The sequence below is a fragment of the Bos javanicus genome, chromosome 8, assembly GCF_032452875.1.
Source record: "Bos javanicus breed banteng chromosome 8, ARS-OSU_banteng_1.0, whole genome shotgun sequence".
Classification (NCBI taxonomy): Eukaryota; Metazoa; Chordata; class Mammalia; order Artiodactyla; family Bovidae; genus Bos; species Bos javanicus.
Window position 1 is genome coordinate 101451433 of NC_083875.1, and position 16663 is coordinate 101468095.

A 16663-nucleotide genomic window follows, 5' to 3' on the forward strand; every position below is an offset into this window, starting at 1 on the left:
AGGCAGTCAACAGTGGCACACTGAGCTCCCTGTCTTCCCTCTGGGATGCCCGGGCTGGCTGCTGCACAGACTTGCAACACAAAGCTCATTCCCACCATGAGAGAGACTATTCTTCCACTCCAACACCAGACTCGGGAACTCACTGGTCCCGCAGCCCTAAATTTGTTGCCTCTCAGGATGAAATCTCTGCAATAAACTCATCTTTCTGCTTTGTTTTTTTTTTTTTAGCCATGCCACATGTCATGTGGGATCTTAGTTCCCTGATCAAATCCATACCCGCTGCACTGAAGTGCAGAGTCTTAACCACTGGACTTCCAGGGAAGCCCTCTGCTTTGTTGGGAAAAAAAAAAAAACAAAACCCACCATTATCCCACGGAGCGGAAATGGATACCTAAAATGAAGATTACTGTTTGCAACCTCATCTGAAGCCAGGTATGGCCATCTGGCTAAGCACTGACTGACGGGAGAAGTGAAAAGGCCCTGCCACAGTTTCCAGGAGCTCCCCTTAAAAGAGATCTGATGTGCCTACTCTGACCTTTCATTCTTTCTCCATCTCCTCTGCCATCACCCGCTTGGAACGCAGACACACGGTGGACTGTGAAGACAGTGGCCACCGCCCAGGGATAGCAGAGCTGGGAGCTGTAAAGAGCCAGACTCCCAAAACTAGTATGTGAGAGACAAACGTCTGTCTTGCTTAAAGCCATGATGTTTTGGGATCGCCTGCAATTTGCAGCTACATGAATCCTAACAAAACGTGCAAAGAGGACACAGGAAAATCTTTTCCTTTTTTAAAAAAATCTTTTAAACTATAAACGAGACCTTAAAGAAGAGGGCAGGTGTTACCTTCTTGATGAGAGGTATGACGATGTCGGCAAACTCCTGGAATCTGTCTTCTTTGGTGGCCTTTAAGACATCCCCTGCACAACTGATTGCTACAATCTTGTACTTGGGGTTCTCTCTGCCACACTCCTTCAGAACAGCCTGCAGGATTTCATTTGTGCTGGGCTGACCGGGCACAGGCTTCTCCAGCTCTGCACTGTACGACCCACACGAAAGCACCAAACAATTAATAAAGGCTGAGGCTTTCCGGCTCAGTTTAAGAAATGGCGTCTGATTAACTGAAGGAACATTTACCTGCAAGCTGTCACCACACAGGCAATGGCTTTCAAAAGTTCTTCCTAAAGGATTGAAAGAGGAAAAGATAAGCACCCATGTGTCATTTACATTCTCTGCACGTGACTACAACTACCTCAGAAGTGTCTAAAAATTATGGCAACAAAAATGAACCAGTCACCACATCTATAACACACTTTTTGTTTAACGAGCACATCAGTTTTTTTCCCCAGACCATGGAAGCAGGATAACTGTCCTCATCTCCACTGCGTGAAGCCTAGAGAACCGACTTGCCCAAGGGCATAGAGGCAGAAGCGTTAACAATGGAATCAGAACTGGTTCTGACTCTGAGGCCCCCACTTCATTTACAGCTCTGCATGCCACCAGGGCTTCCACCATGTCAAGCAGACTATATATGATGCCACAGTCTCATGCTCCCCACGATACAGTCACTGTGTTAACCTACCATCAACGTCTATAAAAAATGACCAATTCACAGGCCCCAGAGACGTGCATCCTGAACTCGGGGTTTAGACACACTGGCCTGGCCACTCAATTTCACATATGCCCAATCCTGATGGTCTGCTCAGGAGGTCAACAGGGACAAAAGGATGAACACCCGGGTTAAGCCTTACCTTGGGAAGTTGAACAGGATAAATAAAAATCAACCCCCAGCATTACTGTGCACTATTCAAGGACACGTGGGTTACACTCTGATGAAATACCACATTTAATCAAAGTTTACCCAAGGCTTCCCACTGCCTAGGAAATCTGTCTGGTTCACAAAAACCATCCATCTTTTGTCCCACAAAACAACATTTTAATTTTTATAGAAAATGAAAAGTGAAGGATGAAGTCATAATCCTTTAAGGATACCTTAGGTTTAACTGGGCATGAATGGTTCCTTTACCTTTCCTGCCCACGTTCTTCCAGCTAGGCCTTGTAGTAATGCGGTCAGTATCATTCCCAGATACGGAGGTACCAGGGAGCTGGTCTGCTTTGCAATTGACGCCATGGCAATTGCACCCTGCGCTTTCATTTTCCAGGACTGAGACTGTAAAGCCTTCTGGGTAATGGTAATCAACTCCTGCAGGTATAACCGAATGCCGCCAAAGGAACCTAGATTATGAAAAGCGAAATTAAAGCAACTTTTAAGTGACCAAAACAACCCCCAAAACTAATGGATTTTTTTTCCCCTAAGTCTGGAATAAAAGTCGTGAACATCAGTTTAAAGCAGTGACTCAACAGTGACATTGCATCACATCACTCTCTGAAAGGAAGAGAATGGGAGGAGGGGTGTGAGGAGTCTTCACAGCAGCAGGACTTTGTGAACTTGGACGCGCCCACAGGCGGGCTGTCACCCATGAATGTGTGTCCAGGTGAAAAGCAGAGTGGAGAAGCATTACTCTAAAACATTACTCAGAGCAACAGAAAAATCACTGCTCACTCTCAACTGAAATAAGCAAAGTTCTGCTGTGTTAGGGTGGTTTCTGTTCTCTCACATGGGCAGCAATGAGAGAGGAAAGAAAAGAGCTCTGAGCGCCAACCTGAGAACTCAGCAATCTGGACAGGCTGAGAACCCAACGGGACACACGCTGTTAAGGTGTCGGGAAAAGTAACTACAGGAGTTTGCAAATAAAAAGTGAGCTAGAAATCCCAACAATGGGATGCAGAAAATCAACTTATGGTTACTGGAGGGGTATGGCAGGAGGGGGAATTGGGAGATTGGGACTGACATACATATACCACTGTATACAAACAGATAACGAATGAGAACCCACTGTACAGCTCAGAGAACTCTACTCAATACTCTGTAATGACCTATATGGAAAAGAATATAAAATAGAGGGGGTGTATGTATAACCGATTCACTTCACTGTACAGCAGAAATTAACACAATATTTTATTTCAACTATACTCCAGTAAAAGTTTTTTTTTAAAAAGAGAAAAATAAATTTCAACTGTGGTTCTTAAGGAACAGGTTTAATTCATAGGCACTGTTTACTCACCAGGGACATTCTCCTGCCACACTTCAGTCCATAAGTTACATTCTTCTTTTTCTGCTTTCTCCTCATCAGCAATTTCATGCATGCCTAGGAATGCCAAAGGCAGAACTTCTTTGGCATGGTTCTTCAGTACATCTGGGCTGTATCGTCCAATAGCATGAATAGTCAGAGCACAAGAGGTCTTGTAGATGGGTTCTAAAGAGAAGCAGAAAAGCCCACAATCTTCATGACACGTACTGTCTTTAAGAGTAACTGGCTGAAACAGACCACTGCAGGACTTGTACCACCACAAAACAAACCAGTAAAATCAACCAGCAATGTTCCTCGCAGAGCACATAAAATCAGAAAGGGTAAGACCTGATTTGTCCTGTTTCATCAGGCTGTTTACATCTAAATTAACAGTAACTGAAGTAGGAAAAGAAAGACACCTTCTTTCTCCATATACCAGCCATTGAGCTTCTGCAGGAGTTTCTCAGTGCTGCTATCCCGTGAGGTCTGGAAGAGAAACGATCCCAGTCATTTCTCTGTAATTATGCCACTATACTTATTTAACTAAGTAAGAAATCCAACTCACCCGAACTAAATGGCCCATGGCAAATGCACAGGATTTCTGAATTACACTGTTCCGATCAGTCAGGCCACTAAGCAAAGCACTCATGAGTTTACCTGGCACAAACAAAGGAGGAAAATCTTGACACCTGGTTGACCAAACACTCTGCTCTGTTCCCAGGACCCAGACAAACTTAAACCTGTAGTCAGTATCTGATTTATTCCATGGCAGCCTAGAGCCCTTGCACATTACATTTGTAATATCCATTCGCTTCTCTTTGCTTGGTGTAAAATTAAAAATTAAACTGCATCAGGACTTCCCTGGCAGTCCAGTGGTTAAGAATCTGTGCTTCCAATGCAGGAGGTACCAGGAGGAACTAAGATCCTGCAGATGGCACAGTGTGCCCAAGAAATAAAAGTAAACAAATAATAATCTGTGTCTAGAATACTGGGGGGAAAGCTGCAAAAATGAGACTGAGGTACTTTTGTAAAAGTCCCTCAGCCCCACCTGGAAATCAATCCAAGAAGATAAAAGTGTTGATGTAAAATTACAAATCCTACAGAAGAGGAGATACTTTCACCTCCTTATACCAGCAAGAAATAAAATCTGTAAACCCGTGAAAACGTGCTAAACTTGATCATCTTGTACCTCTTGCAAAGAGAGATAAAGGCAGAGGCGGGGGAGCTTGAAGGAATAAGTACACAGTATCTCAAGCGTGGCTCAATGGCCGTTATTTTTCCATTTAAAACCTTGTCACACTAGACATGGCCATACCGAAACATCGCCCACATGGTTCAGACAAACTCACCTGAGTAGGGTGTTAGGTCCTGGGGACACTGAGTAGTCAATGATACGATGACACTGGCACAGCCTCCCTACAGGGTCACAAAGGCAAACGTCTAAATATGACGGTCACAGTGTTCTATCAAACTTTGTTTTAGGAGTCAGAGATTTAAAGAAATATGCAAAGCCTAACAGCCCCTCCAAGAGACCATCTAGGAAAACTCTTATTTTAAACTACTAACATGAAGATTTTCCTCAAGACTTCCAGCAGGATCCTTTGTTGCACACATGCACACTGCTCTCATACACTGCAAGTGAGGAGCAGACGCACACGACCTTTGGGAGGGCAACCCGCCACCCTGTCCATTCTTGTTCTAACATTTCCAGTTCTCGGAATTTAACCAAAGGAAGTAGCTTCAGATGTGTCCAAGGACATTCATCACAGTGCTTTGTGGAGAATCAAAAGATCTGAAAACCAATCAGATGTTCCCTGATGGGTTAAAATAAATGCTGTTCCAGCCACACAAGAGAATAATGTGGCCATTAGAGTGGGCACTGTGTAAGCACATGCACACAGAGAGACCAGAAGGCAACCCACCCCAGTATCCTTGCCTGGAGAATTCCCGTGGACAGAGGAGACGATATTTACTGAGTAAGTCACACGTTTTATATTCTGAGTGAGTTACATGTTTTAAGTTACTAATGCAGTCACAGAAACAAAATAGTTAATGTAAAATAGTATTAGGTTTTAAGGGGAAAAAAACGTATTTCACACATGACGTCTATTCTATGTTTGTGGCCCAAACTAAAAAAGATGGAAATTTCTCTGGTAAAAAATACACTTGCTTACCTTGGTTCCAAGACCTACACCGCTTCTGATCAGTTCACATAATCTAGGAACTAGCTCACCCAGCACTGACACATCAAGATATTGCAGGCACTTTGGGAAGAGAATAAATATAAAGTTAACTTAAGGAAATAAGTCAGTCAGTCAGTCAGTCAGTACCACATCTTCAATTAAAAACTGCCCGGGACTTCCCTGGTGGTCTAGTGGTGAAGGCTGTGAGCTTCCACTGCAGAGGGAGCAGGTTGATCCCTGGTCGGGGAACTAGCTACTCCCCTTCCCCCAAGAAAACTGCCCACGTCAACTATGCACCCGACTGGTTTTGACATGAAGTTGAAAAACTACCGGTTTGATTTTGCTCTAATTTCAGTGTTAAAACCACCATTATACTACACACAAGAAAGCCATTTATCAGTGGTTCAACATTAGAAACAAAAAATAATAAAAAGCACCGATTTATAAAGGAGAAAATAAATAATGAGCACCCAAGAAGAAAGGATCTCTCTGGGTCTATTTCCTCTTTATCAATCCAGATTAAAACCGACCTTCTTCAGGAGGCCTGCCCTACCAAGCCATCTTATTAAAGTTGACTTCTTAGGCTGAATTTGTGATACTGTTCTTTTGAAAGTGTAACCACTACATTCTATTACTGATGAACACATCTATAAGAAGTTTGCTAGCTATTTCTATTTCTTTAAGCTTTCTTCCCCCATCATCCAACTAAAATATAACATCTTTAGACCAAATTTTGGTAATAATTCCCCAGTAAGCGCTAGAAAAATTTCTTCTCTTGTCTAATCTTGCGATCTGCCTAGCACCACAATTTCCAGTAGCTCATGAGTTCTCAGTTAACCACTCCAGGGCAGGCACAGGAGAGTCGGCTTTTGTGACCTTAGGGACTCTTAATCTACGACTCCACAAACGCTGGAACTTTGAAACTTGGTGCCAAGCAGCTCTTTTCTGCAAATCCCCTTCCTTTAACTGAACAACCTATCGAAGGTGCTCAGTTCTCTCTCCCTACCTTTTCTGCTGTCTACTTCTCTGAACACTTCCAGCTTACACCTTCCTAGGTCCCCAAGACAGTGCTCAGACAGAGACGAATACCTGAACCTTTCTTTAGACAGGTAGGACAAAAGATATACAGATACAGATTTACAGGGAAATCTTTTAATATATTGTTTCCCTGCATAAGACAAATCTGGGCTAATGGGAGTCTAGTATTGGGGAAAGTATGTGTTCCTTTAGCAATACAGGAGAAGAAAAAAGAATTCTTAAGAAAAAACTAGAGTCGCAACAGCTGCTTGATTCGTTCCTTAAATCTCTAGTTCATTCAATGCACTGGAACCTGAAGACTTTGAACACTACCCTCTAAAGTAAGCCAACAAATGTTCTCATTATAGGAGGCACTGACCATGTTGATTGTTTCCATCATGGGAGAGGATTTGGCAGCACTGAGTCGGGCACTATCCATTGCAGCCTGAGAACACAAATACAAGGGCATTCGATCAATTAAGAAGAACCTCCGCAGACTCCCGCTGGGTGAGACTGCCAAATTAAGAAATATTTTTAAAGAATATACAGATACAACAAATTAAAACACAAATCTAAATAACTTCTTCGGTCCTGCATTCAACCATAGATATGTTAAGGCAGCATCTCATCACAGGTTAGACATGCAGACGACAGTTCAGTATTAACCACAGCTAGAACACACCCCAGTATGGCTCTGAGCAAGTTATCCAGCCTTCAGGAGCCTCAGGTTTTCCATCCAATAAGAAGCAGATTAAATAATTTTCCATCTAAGACATGATTTTTAATTTTTATACATGTTTTCCTTTAACTATGGAAAGGGCCCTCATATGGTATTTTAGTCCAAGAACTAGGGAGCAGGAGAGGCTGACACTATCCAGACATAATAAACAAGAAAAATTAGGCACACAGAAGTGACTTGCCTACGGCTGCAAAGTCTGAACTATAATTCACGTTTTTTCACTCTCAACACTTATTAGGTGGGAACACAGGAAGGGGCAAGATTACTACTGAAAGAGGGAAGAATGACCGAAGAAGAAAGAGTAGTATCAGAGGCAAAGGGAATGAGAAGAGAACAGTTTAGGTGAGTTAAAAACCAAACACTGAACTGAGAGAAAGCTTTTACAATCATATGACAGGAGCTTGATAGTTCTAACAAAGACAAATGCAAAAATATAAACAAGTGAAAAATAAACACGGAAAAGAAACAATACAACTCACAAAATAAATACAGATGGCTAACACAATATGAAAAGACAATGGACAGCACTAATAACAGGAAACTGCAAATTAGAATGGGATTCTTATCAGACTGATACTATTCAGTGCTGGCACAGATGTGGAGAAAACAGAACATGTGTAACTTTTGATATTATAAAATCTCCCACACAAAAGTTCAAAACAACCTCACTACAAAATACTACACACACACTAAAAAGAATGAAACGGATCGACATACACACATGGTATTTTGTTAAAAACACAAATCAAGTTGCAGAACGTTTGTAGCTTGATTCTATTTCTAAATTACTGTGTTTGTTGATTTTGTAGCCCGTGACTACAAAAGAACTTGAAAGAAGACACAGGGAACTGCTGACAGCATGTCCTCAGGAACAACACTGTGCTGCCAGAGAAGAGGGGACTCCTGGGGGAATACTTTCTACACTTCTGTGATGCTTTAATTTTTCACATTAAATATATTTCATCTGTAATTTAAAGAAAAAAAACCCCCACAACTCTGATTAAGAGACTAGGGAACTATAGTATACCTAAAAAAGCAAAATACTTTTGAACCACGCCAAAGTCTAGCTAGACATCCTCTTGACTTGTAGAGCAAGAATGGTTCATAGGAAAAGACTCTGAGGGTGTAGACTTAACCCCTAAAAAATAAACAAACGTGTACCAAAAACTCTGTTAAATAAATGTACTGATGTATTTTTTTGGATGGAAGTGTCATTTTTCACTCACTTCACATAATAGTATATGAGTCCTCTCCCTGCCCACCCCACTACTAAAAAAAACACTGCATGTGGTTATAGGAGTCAAATTGTTTCAAGAGTGTTGAAAGTATCAATTGAGTCCTGGAGTTTGACCAAGGACCCTGGAGGACCTATTCGGTATCTTAACAGGACTCTCCCTTCACAATAATTATCAATACACTTGTGCTGTCAACTCACCTTTTCTTGGTCTGTAGCCCGGAGGCTCAAATAATTGAGAACTTGGGGCTCCAATACACTTAGGGACTCCAGCAGAGCTGGGATGAGTTTTGGCGCATGTGGCTTCAACATGGCTCCTGCACTTTTGCTGATCTTCACAAGGGTGTTGATACTACAGACACACAAAACACAACTCTTGAGTTCTTTTAACAAAAGGAAGAAGCCCTACAAGTCTAATCATGAGGATATCCTGCAGTTACCTGCATTAAGGAACATACTCCCTTGGGTTCAGAGCCTAGTCTTAGCTCTGTGTTGTTTTTCTGGGTTTTGTTTCTACTTTTGATTAAAGAAAATTTCATGCATGTATGAAAGCAGAGAGGATCATAAATGAAATTCTATTATGTTCTCCACTCAGTTCAACAATTAATAACCTTTGGCCAATTCTGTCTCACTTATACATCCATTATACATACAGATCACACGTATACTTTTTACCCCTGCCGTCGTATTTTGAAGCATAATCCCTAACTTAACTTCAGTATGTGTCATCATGAGAGAAGGACTCTTTATCATCATCAAAATACCATTTCACACCCCAAAAATATTAAGAATTCTTTTCATATCATCTGATGGTTTCACAAATGTCCTTAAGAGCTGGTTTGACAGAATTGAATCCAGAGTCCATCCACACATCGCAATTTACTGCATTTCCTGAATCTTTTTTCACAGTGTCCTCCTTCCTTTTTTTTCTTATAACTTATTTGTCCTCACTGATCGTATTCTGATGGTATCACTTAACATGTTCCTCTGTAGCTTATACAGATCTGCAGGCTAAATCTAGTTCAATTTTTTTTAAATAAGAATCTTTCACAGATGGTCTGTCATGTCCTATCCCATCACATTAGGATGCTTATCTTTTTCTGTGCTCTTAAAGAGTGATCAGAGGGTTCAAGTTTGGTCAGCACAAACCAACCATCCACTGTAACTCTCCCCATCAGCCTTTCACCAGTTGACTTAGAGCCACTTACGATCATTACCTGGGTTATCTTACTGATGACAGCAAAATGGTGGTATCCTAATTTTATCATACCTCTGCATCTGTTAGCTGAATCCTTCTAAAAAGAACTTTCCCAAACCAACTACTTGATTACCACAAAACAGTGTTGATACTATTAATCTGATCTAATATAAAGAGTGAAATAAAAATGGAATTCATGAAGTTTCTAGACAGTATTCTAGTTAAAAAAAAAAAACGAAACTAGTATCTTTCACTACTGGCTTTAACTTAGAAGAGCCATATAGATTTAAATACATGTTTCTTGAATATTTCACATGTAGTGAACAGCTTATTTTAAATCTAATAATCGGTGAAATGTTACTAAGTAATATAATCAACAAGCAAGCTTCCCAAGACCTTGCTTAACAGAAGCATAACAAGATATGCCTGCTGGGGGCAGAGGCCAGTGACGAGTAAAGAGCACACCGCACTCGAGGCTGAGGCAGGGTGCAGAACACTGGGCAGAAGCAAGGCTCCCAAGAGAACGTCTCTGCAAAAACGTTCTGACTCGCCACTTCTCACACACACTCTTGGGTCACCCCAGTGGATTCTCCTCAACTCCCTTCTCCATATGTTCCAAATCCATATGGATTTGAAGAAATCCAATTTCTACTGGATGGCTAAGAACTAAGTAAATCCAGTGTATTCAATCTCATCAGCTGATTCAAACCTGAGGGCTCGAACTTCTGTCACAGGACTCATCATTCCTTTGTCCAGAAGGCAGGGCAGGAGGACAGCAATGGTTCTCTGGCCAGCTGCTCCTTTGGCAGGGTCACACATTTTCACACAGACCTCACAGACAAAGAGCACAGAAATTAGTGAACCTGACCCCTCATCTGATAAAGCGTTCATTTGACAAAACACTTCCTACTTCCTACAGCCACAGGAAGAGTAAGTGATCCTACACTTTCTACCACTCCACAGAGGGAAAAAAAAGACCTCGTGATCTGGGGTTGAGTCCTAGGGCTGCCAATAACTAAACAGAAAATCTGGTAACACATTTCACTTTCTAAGCTTTGGTCTTCTAATTTGTCAAACAGGCAACAGCTGAAAATGAAATGAGAACCATTTAAGAAAGCACTCTGAAGAGGCTTAAGGTATTGTCACCATGATGATCATCAATAACTGGGCAGCAGCATAGCACAGAGGTCAAGAACACAAATGTGAAAGAAGAAACACCTGGGTTTAAAACCCAGTTTTACTAGGTCCTAATAATGTGACTTACTGCAAGGCATATACAGCTAGAACACATTAGAAGGCCCTGATACACCACAAAACAAAATGCAAATGGGAAACTAGTTTTAAAAAGGCTACCAACCTCGTAACTATGAAAGGCAGGTTAACACATAAACAGAGCACTAATGAAGAGAACAGATGCTTGATCTAAATGTCATGTGTGCTTCAGAGTCAAGAGAAAGTCGTATCTTATATAAAGGCCCAGAGGAGCCGACCATTTAAAGAGCCCAGAGATAAACTTTGTTAAAAATACTCATATTCTAATGTCATAGCACCCAGTTTCCCATTCACTGGGTTTCCCTCATGGCTCAGCTGGTAACAAATTCACCTGCAATGCGGGAGACCTGGGTTTAATCCCTAGGTTGGGAAGATCCCCTGGAGAAGGGAAAGGCTACCCACTCCAGTATTCTGGCTTGGAGAATTCCATGGACTACACCCCACGGGTTCGCAAAGAGTTGGCACATGACTGAGTGACTTTCACTTTCTTTCATTTTTCCACTCATCGTTAAGAACGGTAGGTTGTAACATGAAGTCAATTACAATGCAGTTAAATGTCACTTTATATGACAAAAAACTTATTATTTTCATTGTCACATAGAATCCTGCCCCACTTCACCCCCAGTAAAAGATTAAGAGTTTTCACCTTGCTCAGAGTTTTCAGAGCTAGTTCTGCTGCTTTTCGTACAGATTCCTAAAAAAAAAAAAAGAGAAGTCTGATATCATACAAGTCAGAGTTTCCATCTCATCTACCCTCAAATGTGCATTTAAACTGCCTCCAAATCTACACAAACTGATGAAAAACCCTACTTTCATTAACAAGTAAAAACAATCTTTCACTAGGCTCTGTGCCCATCAAGGAGCATATTACCATGATGGACTATTATTTTTTAAATTAGATACAACCTATTTTGACCCTACAAAAATATGGATATTAAGTATAACAGCTTAGAAACTAAATTGATTATAAAAGCAACTGTGTGAAGACGTATGTGAAAATTCTCAAAAACCTAAAAAATCTCTGATGAATAAAGAAAAAAAAAAGAAGCATCTAATTTTAATTGTAAGATTGAAAAATCTAAAATTTAGATTGCGAAGGCAAAATTCAGAGAAAAACTGGACACATTATTTGGGAATGACTGATTCAACTTATGAAACTGATCAAGTAGAATTATATTGGATTATTTCTATTGTTTGTCCTTCATCAATAGCATCACAAGATCTCTACTGAAAGAAAATCAAGCAGTAGCTACCCTTTATTTTTTAAAAAAAGGTAATTAAATTTAGACCTAAAGCTACGTAACCTTACCACTTCACAGACAGATCAAGACTGAAACTTTGGAGGAAAATTCGGAAAATTCTGGTCTTCTAAAAAATTGTCTGGATACTGAATTTTGAAATATGTAACATACATATCTTAACAATTCCAATTTCTGCTAGTCTACAAATAAATGCATGTTTATTTATACAGTACCTTTATATCATCTTGTACTCTAAAGAGGGTTTCCCAAATTTCTGGAAGTTTATCAATGATGTCATCTAGGGGTCTTCCTCTTAATAAATCATTCAGAGCTAAGCAGCTGAAAATAAACAATTTGGTTTCAAATATATGATCAAAAAAGCTCAGTCTTTTACTACAAAATATTCATATAAGAATATGGTTTCTGCCTATATGTGTACTCTTAACCCCTTTACTCCAAGATAGGTATGCGTACTCTCCCTGTGATGCCTGATATACCACAGGCATAAGGCATTTACAACCATCAAATGTCTGTGTCCCGCAACTATAATACAATCTCTTTCAGATGACATGTCATCATTTTTTACTTAGCAGTACACTTCAGAGCCTAGCACACACTACCAAGCACGTGGCAGACACTGAGTACACCTAAATTATTTACGGATAAATAAATGCTACCCTACAAAGTTATGAGACTATATAAACGTACCCTGATGTCTAATTTAACAAGTGATCGTCTACTTTAATCAGGCTGGCCAAAAAGTTCGTTCAGGTTTTTCAGTATGGTGGCATGGAAAAATCTGAACAAACTTTGGCCAACCCAGTAAATCATACTTAGAAAAACTAAGACAACTTAGGAAAACCACTGGCTATAGCTTAAATGTTATTAATGATCTAACCCAACCAGAAATATGCTTTTCAGTGGTTTTAACGCATTCTTTTTGCACAAGGTATAAAACTTGGAAATTTGAAGGGGAAAAAAATGCAGTTTTTACTAGTTATATCTCCAAAAATGATACCTGGATTCTCGAACTCGCCACATATTGCTGGTTAGATTCTTAACCAAATCTTGAAGAATTTCCTTCAAATACTTATCCACCTAATGATAGTAAAAGGATAAAATTAAAAATTAAAAATCCATCAATAATCAAATGTGCATCTCTACCACACTGTTTCTATATGTAACAGGCTAAGTGTCTCTCTAGGCCTTTCAGTCCACAAGTCTCTCCCCACTTTGGTTGCTAAAAGCTGCCCAACCGATCATCTTAAAATGCAAGCACGATCTCTTATTTTCCTCAGTGTGTGATAATAAAGTCCAGTCACCCAAGTATGGATATGAAGACCTCCTGCAACTCTCTGGCTCCCACGGTCTCATGTCCTATCTCACCTCCATTCACCTCCACTTCCTGGCACATATCACCTCGAGCTCTTCTATCACCTCCTTGCCTGGCTAACTTCTATTTCTCCAAGATTCAAATCAGGCATCACCTTCACAGACAAGAACCATCTATCCTGCCCCATACGCCCACGGCACCTGCTTAAGAGCATCATATCAGCTGGCACAGTCACGGTCCTGCCCCTTCACACTGAGACCCCAAGGGCAGGGACAGCATCGCACTTGTGTTTGCCTCCCTGGTACCTTGCACAGTGTCTGGCACATGAAGAAGGATCTGACTGTTCAGAATGAAGATGAATTTAACCTTTTAGCTTTGCCATACACTTCTCCATTTGATAATAACAACACACTGATAGCAGATTGACTTTGACTGATTCAAAACTGGGAATGGACTACGACAAGGCTGTATATCATTACCCTGCTTATTTAACTTATATGCAGAGTACATTATGTGAAATGCCAGGCTGGATGAATCACGAGCTAGAATCAAGACTGCTGGGGGAAATATCAGTAACCTCAGATATGCAGATGACACCACCCTAATGGCAGAAAGTGAAGAGGAACTAAAGAGCCTCTTGATGAAGGTAAAAGAGGTGAGTGAAAAAGCTGGCTTGAAACTCAACATTCAAAAAACTAAGATAATGGCAACCAGTCCCCTCACTTCATGGCAAAAAAGAAGAGGGAAAAAGCAAAAGCAATGACAGATTTTATTTCCTTGAGCTCCAAAGTCACTGTGGATGGTGACCGCAGCCATGAAATTAAAAGACACTTGCTCCTTGGAAGGAAAGCTATGACAAATCTAGACAGCATACTAAAAAGCAGAGATTATCACTTTGCAAACATCAGTCAGTATACTCAAAGCTATGGTTTTTCCAGTAGTCATGTACAGATGTGAGAGTTGGACCATATAGAAGGCAAACCACCCAAGAATTGATGCTTTCAAATTGTGCTGCTGGAGAAGATTCTTGAGAGTCCCTTGGACAGCAAGGAGACTAAACCAGTCAATCCTAAAGGATATCAACCCTGAATATTCATTGGAACGACTGGTGCTGAAGCTGAAGCTCCAAAACTTTGGCCACCTGATATGAAGAGCCGATTCACTGAAAAAGACCTTGATGCGGGGAAGGCAAAAAGAGAAGGAGGCAGCAGAGGATGAGATGGTTAGATAGCATCACCGACTCAACGGACACAAATCTGAGCAAACTCTGGAAGAAAGTAAAGGAGAGAGGAGCCTGGCACGCTGCAGTCTGTGGGGTCGCAGAGTCGGACAGGACTTAGCAACTAAACAACAATAACAGAACTTCAAAACTTATGGCTTTTCCACTTTTACTCTCATAGGTAAGAGAGGTTTTGTTATCCTCACTGATATGCAAGAAAACCAAGAGAGGAAGGGAATAATTCATCTAAGAGTAAAGAAACTGATGCCTTTCTAAGCCCATGTCTCTAGACAGCCTCCAGTGATCTCATCCACATCTGTGGCTTTACCTTCCACGCACAGAGATGACACTCATATCTCAAGAGCCTCGGCCTGGGCCCTGAACTCAGCCTACGTGATCTCGGCTGACTCATCTGTACCAAGCACTCTCCTAGAGCAAACAGAACTCGTTGAACCCTCAGAGGGAAACCCTCCAGTGCCTTCCAGCACCAGACCAGAGACAGAGGAACGGGCCACATCGTGCTTAGGGATGGAAAGACACGGTAAGGGTCGTGGGGTTTGTTTAACTCAACTAGGATTTGCTGTATGACACAGGGAGCTCAACTCAGTGCTCCTTGACAACCTAGAGAGGTGGGAAGGGATGGGAGGTAGGAGGACGTTTCAAGAGGGAGGGGACATATGTTTACCTATGGCTGATCTATGCTGCTGGCAGGAGAAACCAGCACAATCTTGTAAACTAATTACCCTCCAACTGAAAATAAATTTTAAAAAAATTTTTAAGAAATACAAAACAGAAAAAAAGAACAACTAGACAGGAGATCAACAGCATGATAAACTACCTAGATCCAACAGACGTTTATGGAACATTTTCTTTTCAATAACAGCAGACTGCAAATTCTTCTGAAGTATACATGGAACATTCTCCAGGGTCACTATTTGCAAGGTCATGAAATGTTTCAAAACATTTAAAAGGATTGAAATCATACAAAATGTGTTTGATCATAATGGAATAATAATAAATAATAATACATTAATAATCAATAACAGAAGGAAACTATATCATTCAACGCATGATATTTTCATGTTTTTCACATGGAATGCTCTGACCTACTCCCATCCTTGGAAAAACAGCAGCTAAAATAAAATAGTATCTGCTTGAAAAGATAAATCAATAAAAAATAAAGTGATCTAGGAAGCCACCAAAGGATCTCAACCCAAAACACAATCCAATTTGCACTTTTAAAAATCACTTTTACTGCTGGTAAGTCAATGAAGGAGGGCAAATAGAAAAGATGACAACGTATTCATTAGGGAAGAACTAGGAAAAAAAGAGAGTAGATTCAAGAAACATTTTGCAGGGAATTCCATGGCAGTCCAGTGGTTAAGACTCAGTGCTTTCACTGCCACAGGCTCAGGTTCGATTCCCGGTCAGGGAGCTAAGAGCCTGCAAACCACACTGTGAAGTCAAAAAAAAAAAAAGAAAAGAAAGAAAGAAATACCTTGGAAGAAGAATGAACAGAATTTGCTCCTAGATTCAACTGAGGGTGGGATGAGACAGACAACAGCCAAGATGCTGCCCAGTTTTGCAGCTTGGGGAAATGGACATAGAAGAAGAGAGAGGGAAGGCTGTGATGGTTTTTGTTTTGGGCCACGTGGCATGTGGGATCTTGGTTCCCAGAACAGGGATCAAACCCGCATCCCCTGCAGTGGCAGCACAGTGTCTTAACCACTGGACCTCCGGGGAAGTCCCAAGGAAAGGCAGTTTTTCTTAAGTCCTGTTCTGAACGTGTTATGTCTAACATATCTTGAAATGACATCCAAGTGACAATGTCAAGCAGGCAGTGAGATACAGCAATACAAGTCAGGAACATAAGTCGTGCCTGGGTCAGAAGATTAAGACTGGGAACGATCACAATCAAGGTGACATTTACAAGCCCTGGACCTGAGAGCTCATCTCAAAGGAGAAAGTGGAGAGAGAAAAAGGTACTCAGAGGCAAGTCCTGAGAAATCCTAGTATCTAACAATGCGAGAGAATACAAGAAGCAGCCAAACACGGTAACTGCCTGCTTCCTCATCCACCTCCTGTTCTCCACCGCATCA

The 16663-nt window shown here is 41.0% G+C and overlaps 1 protein-coding gene across 4 annotated transcripts in view; it reads right to left on the reverse strand.

The window, feature by feature from the left end:
• ECPAS (Ecm29 proteasome adaptor and scaffold) overlaps positions 1 to 16663 on the reverse strand; it is a 110144-nt gene that overhangs the window by 12775 nt on the left and 80706 nt on the right. For all 4 annotated transcript variants that reach the window (XR_009738211.1, XM_061426482.1, XM_061426481.1 and 1 more), the window contains 14 exons: positions 13031 to 13110; positions 12246 to 12351; positions 11418 to 11465; positions 10209 to 10330; positions 8503 to 8653; positions 6708 to 6773; positions 5303 to 5392; positions 4478 to 4544; positions 3694 to 3785; positions 3548 to 3614; positions 3123 to 3314; positions 2024 to 2232; positions 1135 to 1178; positions 844 to 1036 (listed from right to left, as the gene is read on the reverse strand). Coding sequence is in view for 3 of the 4 variants with exons in the window: in XM_061426482.1 (XP_061282466.1) it covers positions 844 to 1036; positions 1135 to 1178; positions 2024 to 2232; positions 3123 to 3314; positions 3548 to 3614; positions 3694 to 3785; positions 4478 to 4544; positions 5303 to 5392; positions 6708 to 6773; positions 8503 to 8653; positions 10209 to 10330; positions 11418 to 11465; positions 12246 to 12351; positions 13031 to 13110 (1527 nt within the window). In the remaining variant the exon portion in view is untranslated. The remainder of the gene's footprint in view (positions 1 to 843; positions 1037 to 1134; positions 1179 to 2023; positions 2233 to 3122; positions 3315 to 3547; positions 3615 to 3693; positions 3786 to 4477; positions 4545 to 5302; positions 5393 to 6707; positions 6774 to 8502; positions 8654 to 10208; positions 10331 to 11417; positions 11466 to 12245; positions 12352 to 13030; positions 13111 to 16663) is intronic.